Source organism: Eupeodes corollae, chromosome 2, assembly GCF_945859685.1.
Source record: "Eupeodes corollae chromosome 2, idEupCoro1.1, whole genome shotgun sequence".
In the NCBI taxonomy this organism is placed as follows: domain Eukaryota; kingdom Metazoa; phylum Arthropoda; class Insecta; order Diptera; family Syrphidae; genus Eupeodes; species Eupeodes corollae.
The window spans coordinates 23,667,629-23,686,067 of record NC_079148.1 but is presented as its reverse complement, the minus strand read 5'-3'; the positions used below and the strand labels follow the sequence as shown (position 1 = coordinate 23,686,067).

Below are 18,439 nucleotides of genomic sequence, written 5' to 3'. Positions count from 1 at the left end.
TTAAATTTTGTATATGCCTACAATCCTACATATAAAATACAGGTTAACATTTTTGATGATAAAAACAAATACAATAGATTACCTGTGGGCAATAAAGACGGAAACGAATAGACCAAGTTTGTATGGGAATACCTACTTGTATAATGTCAGAAGATGATAGAAGAAACTTAGTGTTTAAAATGCATCTAAGTGTTTAATAGGATTATCGTGTGGTTTTCTAGCTCCTAAACAACAAATTTCGAAATTATTGAATAGAGTTTTTATGATTCGTTGGACTCTTATTTTAATACCATACAAAGAAAAACATCAAATGTTATCGGAAGATAAACATTATGTCTAGGTTCAAAATTCTGTTCAGTTTCTACAAGACTTATATATCTACCTCTAAAGTTTCAGTATAACACCCATCTCAGGGCTGGTGCTCCTGCAACTTACTAAAGCGCCTTGGATAGTATTGAACGTATAGCTTTTAAATTGATTGGTGATAATATCAACATAAGTTAATTTACTTCGCTTAAACATCGTCGAAAGGTTTTTTGTGTGACCCTTTTTTACCGTTATTTTAAACAGTTCAACTGCTTCTAGGAATGCTAATCAATATACCCTCGAGCCCAACTTCGGTCGTACTGTAAAATACAGAGATTCGTTCTCTAGCCGTACTACGCGAATGTGGAATGTCTTGCCACACTATGTTTTTCCCAGCTATTGCAATATTCAGGAATTCAAAACCAATGTGCACTGACATCTCTTTTCAACCCCCCTCTCCCTTTCCTAGTGCTCACACTGTGTCTACATAATAAGGGTAATATATCCCTTTGAATGTGTGCTTATTATAAAAAAAAGAGGCTGGGATGCAACCCACACTGATAACTTTCCATCCCGTCTATATGTACTCGTATCAATTTTTACCAAATTTGCGTACCTACTATTTATTGTAGATTTTAATTTTTATGAAAAAACGGACTGTTGGATTTTTATATAAAAAATACTGAATATCGAAAACAATATTTTCTGTGAAACAAAATAAGTTTGAAGCCAATATTTTTAATTTTTGAAAAGCTATTTCAGTCGATAGTACATTTTTACCAAGTTTTAGTATTGTTTTTTTTAGAGTTTTATTTTTTGTAAAAAAAACTGTCAATTCGATTTTTTTTTCAAATTTTACCGAATGTTGAAAACTATATTTCTTATAAGATAAAATTAGTTTGAAGCCAATATTTCAAATTTTTGAAAAGATATTTGAGTCGAAAATCCATTTTTTACCAACTTTTGTTATTTTTTTTTTAGGTTTTTAACTTTTTGTACAAAAACTGTCAATTTGATTTTTTTTAAATTTTATTAAATGTTGACAACAATATTTTTTGAAAGATAAAAGTAGTTTAAAGCCAACATCTACATTTTTTGAAAAAAATATTTGAGTCGAAAATCAATTTTATCCAACTTTTATACATTTTTTTAGGTTTTTATTTTTTGTAAAAATAACTGTCAATTCGATTTTTCTCAAAATTTGTCCTAACGTTGAAAACAATATTTCTTATAAGTAAAAATTAGTAAGAAGCTATTATCTCAAATTTTTGAAAAGATATTTGAGTCTAAAATCATTTTTTACCAACTTTTGTTAATTTTTTTTATTCTTAATTTTTGTAAAAAAAACCGTCAATTCGATTTTTTTCAAAATTTTACTGAAAGTTGACAACAACATTTTTTGAAAGATAAAAGTAAATTAAAGCCAATATCACAAAGATTTGAAAAGATATTTGAGTCGAAAATCAATTTTTACCAACTTTTATTAATTTTTTTAAAGTTTTTATTTTTTGTAAAAAAAACTGTCAATTTGATTTTTCTCAACATTTTTCAGAATGTTGTAAATAATATTTCTTATAAGATAAAATAAGTTTGAAGCCTAAATTTCAAGGTTTTGAATAGATATTTGAATCGATATTCAAGTTTTACCAACTTTGAGTAATGTTTTTTTAGATATTCATTTTTTATTAAAAAAACTGTCAATTCGATTTTCTCAAAATTGTATAAGATGTCAAAAACATTATTCTTCGTTGCACAAAATGGTTTTGGAGATGAAATCATGTTTTAGTCGTAAAATTTTGGAGGTGACAAATTTTTTTTTTCAGTTTTTGATTTATAAAAAAACCGTTAATTGGTTTTTTTTTCAAAAAAAATATTTCTTTGATATCACTTTACAATATATTATATAAAATTTAATTCAAGTCTCTAGCGTTTTTAGTTCGTGAGATATTTAGGGTTAACCAAAATTTTCACCTTTTTTCAAACTGCTATGGTAAAAAAACCACCCACGCAATTTTCTTGAGAGCACTTTCCGCATCTTTCTGCCTTATTATCTGTATAACAAAATTTATTTGAAATCGATACCTCTTCTGGTTCTTGAGCTATAGACGATGAAGTTAAAAAAACTTCGGCCGTACTGTAAAATACAGACATTCATTCTTTAGCCGAACTACGCTAAAAAATGCCTTGCCACACTCTTTCTTTCCTAGTCATTGCAATATTCAGGATTTCAAAACCAATGTGCACCGACATCTCCTTTCAAACCCTTTCTCCTCTTTCTAGTGCTCACACTGTTACTCTGCCTATTAAGGGTATAGTAATATCTCCTTGAGTGTGTGCTTATTATAAAAAAAGTAATACGTTCAAAGGTCGTAACCTATCGGGAATCGACTTTGAAATTACTTTTCCCTCAGAATTTTTTTTCACGCAAAACATTTTGAAGTAATTTAAATTTCCCTGGAAATAAATTTCCCATGAACAAAAATCCAATGCAATGACAGAAGCATTTCCCTCAAAATGTTGTTCACATTTAAAAGTTTTGACGTTTACAAGTAATATAAAAGAAAGAACTAATATCAATTTGAAAGTCACTGTCAAGTACAGATACTAAACATATAATAGCAATTTCACTTAATATTTTTAAAGTGTTGAACTTATAAAGTTCAAATGAGTTCAATATGGTCGGCATCGTCAAACCTATCATCATCAAAGTCAATGTCTTATAATTTGTATGAAGGTACATCGTTTTCATTTATTTTTCAAAAACAACAACAAAAAAAAACACCAGTTAATCCAAGTTTTCCGTTGGACGAATCAGATAATATGCAAAATAAAATATTTAAAAAACGAAACCTATTTCAGAATTTTTCATGATCCTACGAGTAACTTCTCCAGGACAAAAATAGAAAGAATGCATCGCACTGTACGTCCATCGGACGTGTTGGGTGTTGATGTACAAATATAAGCACCGCATATATATTCCTAATTGCGGGCTGTTTTATAAATAAACTCTTCGTTCTTTCAATACAATTTGTTTTCATTTTTTTCACTTTTTTCAGTTTTTTCATTTGCGAGACGACAACAAGTCTTGGCACAAAATTCACTTAAGTTTTCGATTATATATATTTCACGAGCTCTTGTTATATCCAAGGCCACGATATAATTACATATTTGAAATTGAAAAAAGAAAAGAATGTACGAGTATGTTCGTATTTTCAATCCACAATTGGCCGATATGTTGATATAGACAAATGCATCAGCAGTGTAACGAATTAAATTTAAAAAAAAAAATAATAATATTAATGATGAAATGAAGCGCCATGCCGTCAGATGAGGGTGCAAAACTTTTTATAGCACAATAAGTACACACATATGTACATTACATTCCATATAAAATAACGTATCTATGTATGTATGTAGGTATGTAATTTGTTTGTATATGTCATTGCAATCGGTCTTATCTGGTTTAGGAAATGAGGCACGAAATATAAGTTCATGCTTTTGGTTTAATGATGTTTTTTCTTCCATGTCAAATTATAAACTTCATCACTGATTACAGTTTTACATTCATAGAAAAATATGATGTAAAAGAATTCCGAAAACGAACACGATTTGTCAGATCTGTCATACAAAATCAATTATTCAAATGTCGTAAAATCACTTAAAATCACAAACTTGTTTGATTTTTTAAATTTAAATTTGTTTAAATGACACTTTTCCTATTTTGTTTGTTCCATTGGAAAATTTATATTGATTTTTTGTATTTTGAATCAAACTTCCAACTTAACCCCTTTTGCACCAGCGCCAAACAAATATTTAATATATTTAAATTTAATCGAAAGGGGTTTTGAAATGAATATCTTAATATAACTTCTAATATTAGAATACAAGTTTGGAGAAAATGTATTTGACAATCTTCTTATCAAACTGTCAGATATTTATTACATTCTCAGGCTCTTTGGAAAATTTCAGTGACATCTTATGTGCCAACCGTCAGAACTGACATTTAAGGTTCAAAATGTTACAAATTTTATTGGCGACTATTAGGTCCGTTTACGTACTTTCTGCACTAAAATTCGTAAAAAGAAATGTTTTCAAGAGTGGAGGAAATATTCTCTCACAAAAATACAAAACTACAAAAAAGTTAGCGAACGGGAAAACAAAAAAATTTTCAAACAATTTGACTGTCAAAAAAATTTTAAATTCTGAATCATCATCGTGTCATTTCATGTTTCGAATTTATTAATTTTTTGTAAGTTGTGTTGCTGTTTTTTGGAAGCAAATTCTTAATTTTATAAGTGACAGCAAATGCGAGCAATTTATTTTAAGTTCTATCAAATCTGACACTTTTCACAAATCAAACCAAAGAAATTTCCCGGGCTAAAATTCGTAGGTTAGGAAAATATATTACTCTCTTTTGAGCGCTCTCTTTTACGAAAAACTACACAATTTTTTAGTACGCGAACAGGATTTAGTTCAATTTCGTAATTTTTCCTAAAATTAGACTGTTTAAGGAAGGTACGCAAACACACCTATTGTTATTGTAATTATCGGTTCCTTGTCAAATTTGACATTTCGTTTTGAAACTATTGACAAATCTGTCAAAATTGTAAAAAGTAATGTACGCATGAACTAACTTTAGATTTTAAATAAATCTTTGAACGTATATGTATCAAAAAAAAGATGGGACACTTTGGAAACATACAATCAAGTTGATCTTGAATTGGACTTAAAATAAGTAAAACATGCTTATAAACGGTGATTTTTTAAGAGCTTGAGAACTTAAAAAAAAAAAAACGCATAAAACTTGCAAAATCTCATCGATTCTTTATTTGAAACGTTAGATTGGTCCATGACATTTACTTTTTGAAGATAATTTCATTTAAATGTTGACCGCGGCTGCGTCTTAGGTGGTCCATTCGGAAAGTCCAATTTTGGGTAACTTTTTCGAGCATTTCGGCCGGAATAGCCCGAATTTCTTCGGAAATGTTGTCTTCCAAAACTGGAATAGTTGCTGGCTTATTTGTGTAGACTTTAGACTTGACGTAGCCCCACAAAAAATAGTCTAAAGGCGTCAAATCGCATGATCTTGGTGGCCAACTTACCGGTCCATTCCTTGAGATGAATTGTTCTCCGAAGTTTTCCCTCAAAATGGCCATAGAATCGAAAACCACATGTCAACCAAGTTCAGTTCTTCCATTTTTGGCAACAAAAAGTTTGTTAGCATTGAACGATAGCGATCGCCATTCACCGTAACGTTGCGTCCAACAGCATCTTTGAAAAAATACGGTCCAATGATTCCACCAGCGTACAAACCACACCAAACAGTGCATTTTTCGGGATGCATGGGCAGTTCTTGAACGGCTTCTGGTTGCTCTTCACTCCAAATGCGGCAATTTTGCTTATTTACGTTGCCATTCAACCAGAAATGAGCCTCATCGCTGAACAAAATTTGTCGATAAAAATAATAATAAATTTGTCGATAAAAAAATAATAAAATTCAATGGTTTGCAAGCGTTGCTCGTTAGTAAGTCTATTCATGATGAAATGTCAAAGCATACTGAGCATCTTTCTCTTTGACACATGAGAGAAATCCCGCGTGATCTGTCAAATACTAATGCATGAAAATCCTAACCTCAAAAAAATCACCCTTTATTTGCCATTATTTTGCTGCGCAAACTCGCAAGATAAATTTGCCCATGAGGAATGAGGATTGATAGCTACAAGTTGTGTCGTAATATCTAAACCAGATCGAGGGTTGAAAAACGATATGAAAATCACTTTTCAATATAAAATAAGCCAACTCTAAGATAAGATTTTTAAATACATCTAAGAAAGATATTATATATGTATATATTTAAGTGTGGAAGTTGTTTCTGATTCTGATTCAGACAACATTTTTAAAAACTAAAATTTAGTGAAACCTAAGTAATGTTTCTAATTGACTTTTCTGTGCAATGTTTGAAAGTCAGAGCCATTTTGAGTACTGAAAATTGTATTTCAATAATTTCAAGTATTTTGTAGTAACCGTGGCATGATGGTTAGTGCGTTGGACTGTGGACTGTAAGATCCGGTCAGTTAATTCCAGTGATCCTAGTATGTTCCCTAAAATCAACAAGATATTCAGAGAAAAGAACGATAATGACCTTCCGTGTCTGAAACTCCAAAGAACTGAAGAGAACAGAGACGTACTCAGGACAGCGTAAATAGAATCAGAAGAAGCCATCTTTGACGATGACTTTTACATAATTAAAGATCCGAAGGAAAAAGTAGAGGCGGTGGGAGCTGCTTTCCAGCAAGTGTACAAGGTGAATGTTAGCATTCGCCCCAACCACGACCTGGAAAACAGAGCCCTACTTAATCACTTTTACCTTCGAAATGATATGACACAATGGCGATCTGAGAACCGCGGTTTCATGCGGTTCAATGACGATTCCTTGGCAAATGCCATAATCGCCGAGCAAACGGGAGCAAGTCCTTTGTTAGTGACGAAGGTTGAGCTTCAGCTCATCTTCAATTCAATAAAAAATAAAAAGTCAGCAGGTCTCGATGGTATATCCAACGTTGTACTAAGACATTTACCGATGGAGGCAATTGACATTTACACCACACTCTTCAATAATGCATATTATCCAGTGCATTGGAAGCCCGCTGTGGTTCATCCTCTCCCGAAAAAGGGAAAGGACAACTCCAACCCGTCAAATCTTGGGTCGATAAGTCTTCTTCCGAGCATCAGCAAAGTTTTCGAAAAAATCATTAATAATTCCGCTGTTTTAGTTGATTTGGAAAAGACCTAAGACGTATGGTTAGAGGGTCTTTACCTAAAACTGAGCTGGCTTGGCATAAGCAAGCCATTGTTGTATATACTTTATGATATGCTTAACGGTAGAAAGTTTGTTGTCAAAAGTGGCAATGTAACTTCTACCACTACATTCTCAATTAAAAATGGTCTTCAACAGGGAGCGGTGAATTTGCCGATTCTCTTCAGCATTTACACCAGCGATCTAATAGGTAGTCTTACAAAGGCAATTGCGTACGCCGACGATCTAATTGCGTACAGAACGGCCCGAAAGGTTGAGGTTATTAGAATTCTCTTGCAGCGTGATTTCGACAAGATTCAGCGATATTGCGACGACTGGAAACTGAAAATAAATGTCCAGAAGTCAGAGACAATTCTGTTCCGGCTCCGTTGGCTAGGGCCACGAGGGATACGTGTAAGAATTGGCGCAAGATGGTCATCGTTGATCTTCACGGGCAGCCATTAGCGAGCAAAAGTGTAGTGAAGTACCTCGGTATCTGGTTAGATTAGTATTTATATTTTGACAGACATATAAATGCTGCTCTGACCGGCTTATATCGAATAGCCGAATCTTCTTACGTGCTTTACTATTCTAACGTGGTCCTATAAAATGGCGCTCGAATCAACAGAATTGACAATTTCGTGATAAAACTCGTTCGAGGTCACATCCGAACGACGAGTATTTTAAAAGTGCACTCGCATCTATGCTGTATCAGACCGCATCTTCCTGTTTTTAGATAGATGCGGTCTGATACTGCATAGATTGGCAGTTCGGGACGTCATGGCACAAGGCGGAGCAGAGCTTCTTCGGTTCAGTAGGGCTGTGTCCGAACGGGACCGAACTGTTAGGGTGAAGCAGGAAAACCAGTTTAGGTGGCTTCAATCGGCACTTGATAGTGGGTATTCGGGATGGGGTTTTGAGCCTTGACCGGCTTACATACTTGTTTTATAGTTGTAGGGTTTAGTTTTAAGTAGAATAAGCATGGAGGCACAAAAAAATATACACAAGAAAAAATAAAAAAATAACATGAAATAAAAAAAATAAAAAAAGACAACAAAATATGAAACACAAAAATGTTAGATAGTTAGATTTGCTGCTGTGGTTGTTCTAGTTTTAAGTAGTTCATAGGTAGAATAGGTAGTTTTAGTTAACTTTAAGTTTTATATTAAGGACCTTATTTTAAGTAGTTTTAAGTAAAAATAAAAAAGGATATTGAAATTAGTTTTTTCTAAATTTTCTAATAAATACAAAACAACTAAAATGGAATTGAAGTTAAATAGATCTTAGGGCCGAAAGGCATTAACATTAAGTATTATTGTTTAACTTAGAGTATCCGTATGGGACCAGTAAGTTAGTTGAAAGTTATAGTTAATCAGGCTAGTTTTATGAATTTTCGTCTAGTTTTAAGATTGAAATTATATAAAAAAAAAGTGTGATGGACTGTCATGCGAGAGGTCTTGGGTTCGAGCCCTGCCTATGCCACCTAAAGTTTTTTTCACGGGTACTGCCTCTTGTCATGAAAAGTGCTTTCTCAAGTTCGGAATGGTTAAGAGCTATAAGTCACTAGGCCCTAGTCCTCCACGGACTGTTGCGCCACTCAATTTATTTGTATTTATAATTTCAAGTGTCACATAGCTTGTTTAAAAAACCGTCCAGTATAATGATTCTGATCAACTCATTACCGGTTTGATTGTTATGTTGGTTTTCATAACTAAAAGTCTTCTAATATAGTGTGTTTTTGAATTATACAAAAATTTCCCAATTTCGAAAGAATACATTATTAAATTTAGCATAGTTCTAAACATTTTCAAACACTTCTTCAATTCGAGGAAAAAACTTTTTAAGGAACTGAGGCAAACATGTAAGGCAAATTATATCAATAATCTGGATATAGATATTTGAGTGTTTCCTTTTGATAAGAAATGCAAATTTTCAACTTTACACAATTCCAAAGACGGATTTTTTCTGAATTACCGATGTTTTTCTAGTGAACGAGTTGGATACGTTAATGAAATAGCAGGTAAAAAATAAAAGCAGGTTTCAGTTTTTCACAAAAAGCAAACAAATATTTAGACTTCGAGGTCCAAAACTTTTTTTGTAAAACAAACTTTTTAGAGCATAATTTTAATCGATTTTTACGAAAAAAGCAACAAATTTGAAATCACTTTTCTTTTCTTTCCTTCAAATTACATCCATACGTTGAATCAGCTTTGCTGTCAGATACCCACACACAGCAAAAATTATTGGATACATTTGGATTTGTTTTGTTGACATTCCAGCTGTTTTATATCAGCTGTCCTTTTGCAAGTAAAACACAACCAAAAAGCTATCCGGAAACACTATCGGTCTGAGACTGAACGCAGCCCCTCACATTTATTTACTGAAACGTCAAACTGACAGTTCTTATATTTTGTATCAAATAATGGATGAATACGTCATTTTTAAATTAACTACACCAACCTTAAGAATCTGCAGAGTTAATTGAGATGTTCTATTGAGATCCCTGATTGGAAAATGATTTCGGATACGACATAAATTCCTTCTTTCATTCCTTTCCCCACGTCTACAGAAACGCATGTATTAATGTTCAAAAACTCTTCAAAACTAAATTGGTCATTCCTGCAACTAGAATTAAGAATTTTTAACCTATTTTAATTGACTATCCTGCTCAAGGGTCAAGTGGTATAAAATACCAATATCCTCTATCTTTATTTATATATTTTATTTCAATACTGCCCTACCTACCTAACGAACTTAAAATCAGCACATTTTGTCCCCTCCACTTGTGATAACGTTCACTTCCGCTTTCTGTTTTTTTTTTTCTTTTTTCCCAACCACAAACAATATCCAACATGTTGGATTTTTTGTTGTTTTCGTTGAAATGCCTACTTGACATTCAAAAAATAAAATCAACTCTCATAGACAAGTCATAGACAATAACACACCGAAAACTACTAGCGACGACGATCTATCCAATAGATAAATAAGAAATTATCTTCATAAGGACACGCGCGTGATCGCATGAATGTTTTCCCAAGAATTTTTTCCCTTCCCGATTCGATTGTCCAAAACTAAAACCAAAACCAAATCCAAATCCGATACTGATACCGAAACCCATGCAGTCAACCATATGGGAAACATATTCGCTACGCTCAGCTCCTCTATACGCACATGGAGGAGGTAACTAACTATAAGATACGTCCCGTCCATGCAACAAACATGCACACACGTTTCCTAACTTCACTCTAAGTTGTGTCAAAACGTGACTGCAGACAAAAACAATAATGTAGTAATACAATAAAAAAAAAAGGTTGGTCTTGGAAGTAATATGTGCCTTAACCTCAGCTTGATGTCTTCTTGGCTAACCATCATAGGTTCCAACTAGGTACCTATCAGAATCACACATTCAAAAAAGAACGAGGAGTAAAGGTATAGATGATAAAATAATAAATATTGAAATTCTACTACGTGACATGATCATTAAAAAGAAGTCATTACTACATATATTTTTCTTCCTTTTCCCTTAATGGGATAGAGGATGGGTAGGTACATCAATGAAGTTCAATCCCAAAGATAAACCCTTCTTTTCTTTGCTGATAATTATAATGCTTACCTTTTTATTAGCACTAAAATCACAGTTAATTGTTATGAAGTTATTGTCCTTGGAGCATTTACAACTTGATTCGCAGATATCCTGTCTGTCCGATGTAGGGCTTACTATTAAATTTCGACTATGAAGCACTGATGATGAGGGGAATCTACCACCTTGCCATATTGATAGCTCCTCTGTTTCCACTGATCTTGCATGTCTCTGATGAGGTTCCACGAAGTTGGTAGGGGGGAAAAGATACAGTGTAGTTGAATGGTTCCACATAGACAACGACGACGCATTAAGTGATGATGTGGTGGATATAGGAGAACCTGCTGCAACAATGGACTCTGCAGCTGGAACGGCGGCAGTGGCGGTAGCGGTTGCACTTGTAGCCGCCACTGAATCACAATAAACAAACTGAACAATTGACGTAAGATATAACCATGCTATGGTCCAAATGCAATACATCACCCTGTGTGAGTTCGTCGTTGTATAATAAGACGGCCAAGATGACGACGACGACGAGGACGGCATGATTTTATGTTTTATTTTGTTGTTGGATATTTTTTTGTTTTAAATAAAAATGAGATATACGGTTTCCGGTTTCACATTTGTGTATCTTTCACTCTTTATTTCAATCGACGATTAGGGGGGAGGGGGGAATGCTCGCTATACTACTCCAAAATCCATTGCCCCGTAAAATACTCTTATAGCAACTTATTCGTAGTAACAATCTAGTTCGTCAAAGCGATCATCAGAAACGATCCAAAACGAAAACCTGTGTGTGATAGAAAAACATCTGACTCACAATTATTTGGTTCGAAAACACTAAAACTAAAAACACACTCGACGAACTCCAATATGTGCACCAGAGAGTAATAATTACAATGCGGGGAGTGTAGGCAATTGCCGCTTATGCGTCCCGTCCGTCCGTCGTCCGTGAATTCTTGATTTCGGGCTCACTTCGTAGATACGTATATCTATCTTTACATTGGAGTCAGTGTCAGCGGAGCGGCAGCAGTAGAATGGAGTGGCTTATCGTTGGAATAACCACTCGTCGTCGCAGCGTTCGTTGGTATCGTGGTCGTATTCTTCCCTATCGCCTCTGTTCAGTTCGTCTCGTCTGATGATGGGAAACAAAAATACGAAAGATTTTCTTATTATGGTTATGGGTTGTACTTGTAGTACTGCACGGGGCACTGCACATATGGGCTGGAGGATAAGCCGTTTTTATTGTTCCTCATAAATGGATGAATAAAAAGATAGCTGTGGCTGGCTGGATCTTGAATGTTGATGCACTGATAGTTAGTGAGTTGATGTGGACAACCGACAACGACAATAAAAACTATATACGAAAACAAACAACCACGACGACCGACGACGACAAAAGATGGATGACAAGAATTGCTAACCACAACAATAACAACACGAAGACGATCGACGACGAATTCGTCAAGTTACGTGCTTTTCACGAAAAGAAAAGAAAATTTTATTCAACAAAAATATAAATTAAATTAATTAACAAAATTGTATTGTAGGTATATGATGAATGCTTTCGAGCTCCCTTCTCTTCCTCTTCCTCTTGCCCCACTTCTTGCGGTATATTATTTATTTTTGATATTTTTGTTATTATTGTTATCTCCTTATTTGTCTGTAAGTTGGTTCGTTGGCTTCTCTGCTGATGTCTGAAGGAACTTCCTTGTTATAATTTATTTTTCAAAAATTTAAACTTAATTTCACTGATTTTTCAATTAATTTTATTTGATATCCAATCAAAGATCAATATTTTTTTATTCATAATTACACCATCATGACTTAATTGAGGAAATTAAAACAATACAACAACAAAAAGTGCATATCGAAGAATATAGGTACATGTACCTAATTGAACTACATTCACCCGCAAGATACACACAACAACCCGTTGGATAGGTTTTTTTTATTTTTTATTCATTCAAGATATCAATCAACCCAATATACTCATAATAACCCCCCCTTTGCTTTAGATACTTTATTTCATATTTTTAATTTATATCTCAAAAAAATAAAATATACTTCTATGCACGAAGTTGACTTTTGGTGGAGAAAAACACAGAAGCAAACAAAACAAGAATATGGATATTTTTCTTTTTTTAATTCTCTCAAGTAGATTCACGCCCGTTTTCAAAACATCACAATATTCTCATCTCTTTTATGGTAAAGGGGATTTGGAATAACGAGAGTGTTGAATCAACCGTCTTCGAAAATACGAAAACTACGACTTCTTTACGAAACGGCAACGAAATTAAAACTGAAGACTGTAGTGAAGTGATCGGTCGGTGTTTGGTCGGTGGTGGTGAGCAGTGACTAGTGAGCAGTGAGCTGAGAAAAAATATTTACACTCGTTGTTTTTCAATGGAACATGAACATGAGGGCGATCTTCTCATCTTCTCACCTACTCAATTATTTTTGATTTTGTCTTGAGTGTTTTACGTCGCCACTAACACTCACTCAATGAGATCTACTCGAAGTGATCTGCTTTAATGAGATGATGTGATTGATTATTAAATGCAATTTTATTAATATAACAAAAATAAATATTTAAAACAAAAAACACAAAGAAACACTTAAATACGATTATTGGCTGTGCTTAAATCTAATTTTAAATAAATATCCTTAAATTCGTGGAACGCCTTAAATATGCTAGAATGAACAATAACATTGGAACTTATGTCTTCACACTATACACAGCTGGTCAAACAAAATAGGTGTGAGAAATTTTTTGTTATCCACTGTTGAATTGTTGCTGATTAGCGGTTGTTTTGAATGCAACCCACATTTTTTAAAGAAATAACGGTTATTCTCTATGGGGTACCAATCTTTATGCTCGCAGCTAAATTATTTGTGTTGCAATAAAATTTTGCATGTTTTAGAAGTTTGTCATAAAATTCAAGCTTCTTATAATATTCTTTATTTTATGGTATAAACTCTTGAGGTAGGTTGCTTTAACCATTTTATTAGCTTCAAACAACAGTTTTATATTCATTAGTGTTTGAATATGGGTCGTAAAGTCCACTGCTCGCCTGATGAAAGGAAATTAGTTCCTCGACTTATGGCCCAACTATAATTGACTTAACCGAAAGTAAGCTAATGTCAAAACCGAACGAAAAGTTACAAGAAGTTATCGTCAAAACAAAAAGTAACCATAATGGATTCAAGTAACTTAAGCAAATTTGACATTTGCTTAAGCTCGAGCCATTTAAATGGCTCTTGCGTAATTGCGCGAAAGTTAGCGAAATTTAACGAAACTGAGCAGAACGTCTATTATGGTAAGTGACATATAAGGCTGCCTATTGGTTCGTTGCCTTAAGCTGGCTTAAGCTCGATTAAGTCTATTATTGTTGAGCCTTTAGGTCGTAGGTAAATTTAAAAACTTAAACAGAGGCTGGGATGCGACCAACACTGTTTGTAGGTTTTCACGTTTTGTTTAAAAAGTTTTCAGTTGAATTATTCTTAAAAATTTTAAAATTAACAACAACATTTTGAATATAATGAAATAGTCTGATTTCAAAATCTATTTGTAGTCGAGAACCAATTTTTACAAATTTTAGTAGAATTTCTTGTATAAACAAATACAAATTTAATGAATAAAATTAATTTGAAGTTAATATCTTTTCCTACTATTCACGAGTTATCGAGAACTCAACATCACTTTTTACCAATTTGTGTATAATTTTGTGTAGATTATAATTTCTTATGAAAACCCCGATTGCTGGATTTTTATAAAAAAAATATGTTAAAAACAGTATTTTCTAGAAGTTTAGTTTTTGAAAAAATATTTGAGTCGAAAGTAAATTTTTACCAATTTTTTCAAAATTTTACATAATGTAGAGTTACTTTTTTTAATGTTTTGTTTAGGTTTTTTTTTGTAAAAAACTGTCAATTTGATTTTTCTCAAAACTTTACCGAATGTTAAAAATAATATTTCTAATAAGATAAAATTAGTTTGAAGCCATAGTCTCAAATTTTTGAATGATATTTGAGTCGAAATCAATTTTTACAAACTTTTAGTAATGTTTTGTTTAGGATTTTATAAATAAATAAATTAGGTGGCGCAACAGTCCATGAAGAACCAGGGCCTAGTCACTTACAACTCTCAACCATTCCTGTGTGCTGGTAATACCAGAGATGGAAGGGACCTACAGTTTATATGCCGAATCCTAACGGCTAATTTGAGAAAGCACTTTTCATGACAAGAATTACTCTTGGAGGATTTGTGAATTTCTCGCAAGAGGCAGTACCCTTGAAAAAGTTAGGTGGCACACGCAGGGATTGAACCCAAGACCCCTTGCATGATAGTCCAACGCACTGACCATTACGCTACGGGTCTCAAATTTTTAAAAAGTCGAAATTAAAAAAAAAAAAAGTCGAAAATCAATTTTTACAAACTTTTAGTAATGTTTTGTTTTTACTTTCTGTAAAAAAAACTGTCAATTCAATCTTTCTCAAACTCTTACTGGATGTTGAAAACTATTTTTTTTTATAAGATTAAATTAATTTGATGCCAATATCTTCAATTTTTGAAAAGATATTTGAGTCGAGAATCAATTTTTACCAACTTTTAGTAATGTTTTTTCGTTACAATATATCAAATAAGATTTAATTCAAGTCGCTAGCGTTACTTGTCCTAGAAATATTTTGAGTCAACCTAAATGTTCACTTTTCATTGCCCAACCAATTTTTTTTGAACATGTAAGTACGTTTATGCGTTGGGGAATCATTTTTTTATCTATATCTTAGGAACCAGTAAATATAGCGACTACAAATAAATTTTGTTATACAGATATTTTTTTGCATCTTTCTGCTTTAAGTCCCAAGTTTGAACTCAATCGACTCAATGGTTTAGGCTGAAGGAGCGTGCACAGACAGACAAAACAGACCGGACAGAATTGCGGGACCCATTTTTTTCGACATTTCAGGTTTGATTAAAATCTCGAGTTCGAAATTTTGCACGAATGCAAAACTTCCCATATAGTTCCTCGATGTCGCAAGTAAAAAACTTATAACTAGCTGACCCGACAGACGTTGTTGCGTGGATTCAACGTAACTTTCTTTAGAATAAAATAATTATAAATGTTATATAAAGTAATTTTTTTCTTTTAATCTTACAAACAAAATTCAATAAAAGTGCGAATATTATGGCAAACCTGAAACATCCTGAAAATTATAGATTTTAAAAGTTTAATGGCAAAAAAAACCGGATACTGTTTTAAATATTCACATTAGTTGCCTCCTCTCTTAACTATTGTTCGCACTGTATTTTTTTTTACTATTATCACACACATACGAAAAAAAATTTAACTCTTTATTTAAAAAAAGTGATGCTGGAAACAAATTTTTTGTGGGCAACATTTTTTACGCGTACCCTAAATTTGGCACTCGTCTTCATTCATCTGATTTATTTTTTAAATTCATTAAAATAAGTATACACATGACCGATTGTACACCTGTCAGCGTATTGTTGTGCAATTTGCAATTTGACCGAGATCCTAAACGGGGCAACTAATTGTCTTGAAATTTAATACAGATCATTTTCTTGTATGGAGGGTCATCTTAAAATTTTGAGTATCAAATGAGACGAAAAAAATCATTTTGGGTAAAACATTCCACATTATTGGTGTGAGGCTAAAAACCAAATCTCTATGCTTCACAGTACGTGCGAAATTGATTTCTTGTTTAATTTGACAGTTATTTCTGAAAGTAGAAATACAACTGGCTTTTATTATAATTATTTCTGTATGTATCAAAAATCACTGAAAAATATGCGTTAATTTTTTTAAGAATTTCGATCTTTAAAAAATGGCGACATTTATTCTTTTATTTTCATTTTTTTAATGAGTACCACCATAGAAAAATATTTAAAAATAAAAGTGGTTTTATAGAACTCGACATTTCTTATCGCAAATATTGTGTTATGTGTTGCATATTTAAAAAAGAGTCTACAACTTTTATCTATGAAATTGTATTGTTAAAAAATGTGTTACACAGCATTTTTGTATCTTATTTGAGAGGTAAAAGGAAAAACACAGGGTTTAAGGCAAAAGTTATAGCTATCATTGGTTTTCATCATTGAAAACAAAACATTGGAATTTTGTTGGCAGGGCGTTTATAACTATCATTCAAAATGTCTGTCATTGAAAAAAATTTCCTGATTAAAATCCACCGACAAATTTTGTCGGACATAAATCTGTCATTGGAATTGTGTGAAATTGGAACACAAATCAGTTTAACGATTCGTTTCACTTTTGAACATAAAAGTATCAGGCTCAAACATACCAAGGTTGCAATTTCAAAATTGGTTTTATGACAAAAAATTGCAAGCTAAACTGATGACTTTTAGCTTATACTGCTTTAAAATTAGTATAGACCGTTCACGAAATGACGATTGGACAAACTATTTTTGCATTTTTATAGTTAAAAATGAATAATCTTTTAGTATCCTCTCTAAAACTACATTTTGTATAAAAAATACGGTGCATTGAGTTATGACCGGGGTTAAAAACCTTACATTTTTCAATTATATTTTGGACTTGTTGTTGAAGATTGTAAATTAGGACGCGTTCCCGAAATGATTTTCTATACGTGTAAATTGATATCATTTAAAATTTACCTTATTAATACTATATTGTTTGATGGACACACAAAACAGGTTAGTTTTAGTATTTAAATTGCTAGCAAAGCCAATTCTGCACCTTGGTGATTTTGAGCCATCAGCTGTTCAGGAAAATGATCCTCCGCCCAGAAAATACAAAAATACAATTGTAGCGAAAAATAAATGCGCAATTCAACTTTTGTTTCCCAAAAATAATTCCTTGCGTGATTTCCGATACATCAGTATATAACTTTAATTTCTAATCAAACGGAAACACAGTCAAATATCGATGCAAAAATTTGTCCGGATCGAGTTCAATGATAGCTATAACTGGCCACTAAAACGAATCTCAACCCACGGCCATATGTCTTATGTCATAAGACCACTAAATTCACAATTATTAACTAGAGTTGTTTTATGATTTTTTTTTTTTGAAACGCTTGCTCGTAGAAAAATAAGTAAAGCAAAATATGCCTCAAGTGTTAGTATTGGAAATTATTAATTGGCTCAAACTAAAATATAATAGCCATCAAGGCTCCATATGTTCAAAACTAATTTTAATAATTAAGTTTTTTTTGTTTGAAAAAAAAAAATACGGCTAATAATAAAATACCGGGAAGGACCAACGATAGGATTTGAAATACAGTAAATTATACTGATTCTCCCAGTAAAAATCGTTCAAAGGTCAAATGGCACTCCTAACTGGAAATTTATACTGAAATTCAACTTGCAATGTCAAATTATGAACAAGCAACATAGTTATCTGAATTTTTATATGAACATTTTCAACTTCAAAAAATTCAAATGCAACGCAACTGAATGTTACTAATGGCTGAATCACAAACACGCTTCAGCTTCGTCTGCGTTAGAGGCCTTGCTTCGAGGTTGCTTTGAATGACATTTCTATTGTTTCATCCTTCCAAAGAGCAAATATTTTACAGCGGTTGAGCTGTCAGACAAAGCAAATGTTCAGATAATTGAACTAGAGCTTCCGTTTGGAGTCTAATGTGACTCCAAACGGAACATTACGTTCTTTTCCTTACGATTGTCAAACGGAACGTGAGGTCGAAGATCCATTGTGATAGCATGCATTGAATTCCTATGGCTGAACTC

The 18,439-nt window shown here is 32.8% G+C and overlaps 2 protein-coding genes across 7 annotated transcripts in view; one reads left to right on the top strand and one right to left on the bottom strand.

The window, feature by feature from the left end:
* The window catches only part of LOC129947429 (uncharacterized), a 38,988-nt gene extending 25,997 nt beyond the window's left edge, over positions 1-12,991 (bottom strand). Inside the window, exons 1-2 of one of the 3 annotated variants that reach the window (XM_056057978.1) lie at positions 11,542-12,989; positions 10,717-11,473 (exon numbers count right to left, since the gene is read on the bottom strand). In XM_056057978.1, the coding sequence (XP_055913953.1) occupies positions 10,717-11,229 (513 nt within the window). In that variant the 5' untranslated portion in view covers positions 11,230-11,473; positions 11,542-12,989. Of the gene's footprint in view, positions 1-10,716 lie in introns of all 3 variants that reach the window. The other 2 variants (XM_056057980.1, XM_056057979.1) reach the window with 2 other exon arrangements.
* Positions 1-18,439, top strand: part of LOC129947427 (E3 ubiquitin-protein ligase highwire) — a 125,780-nt gene that overhangs the window by 88,378 nt on the left and 18,963 nt on the right. The window lies entirely within an intron of this gene.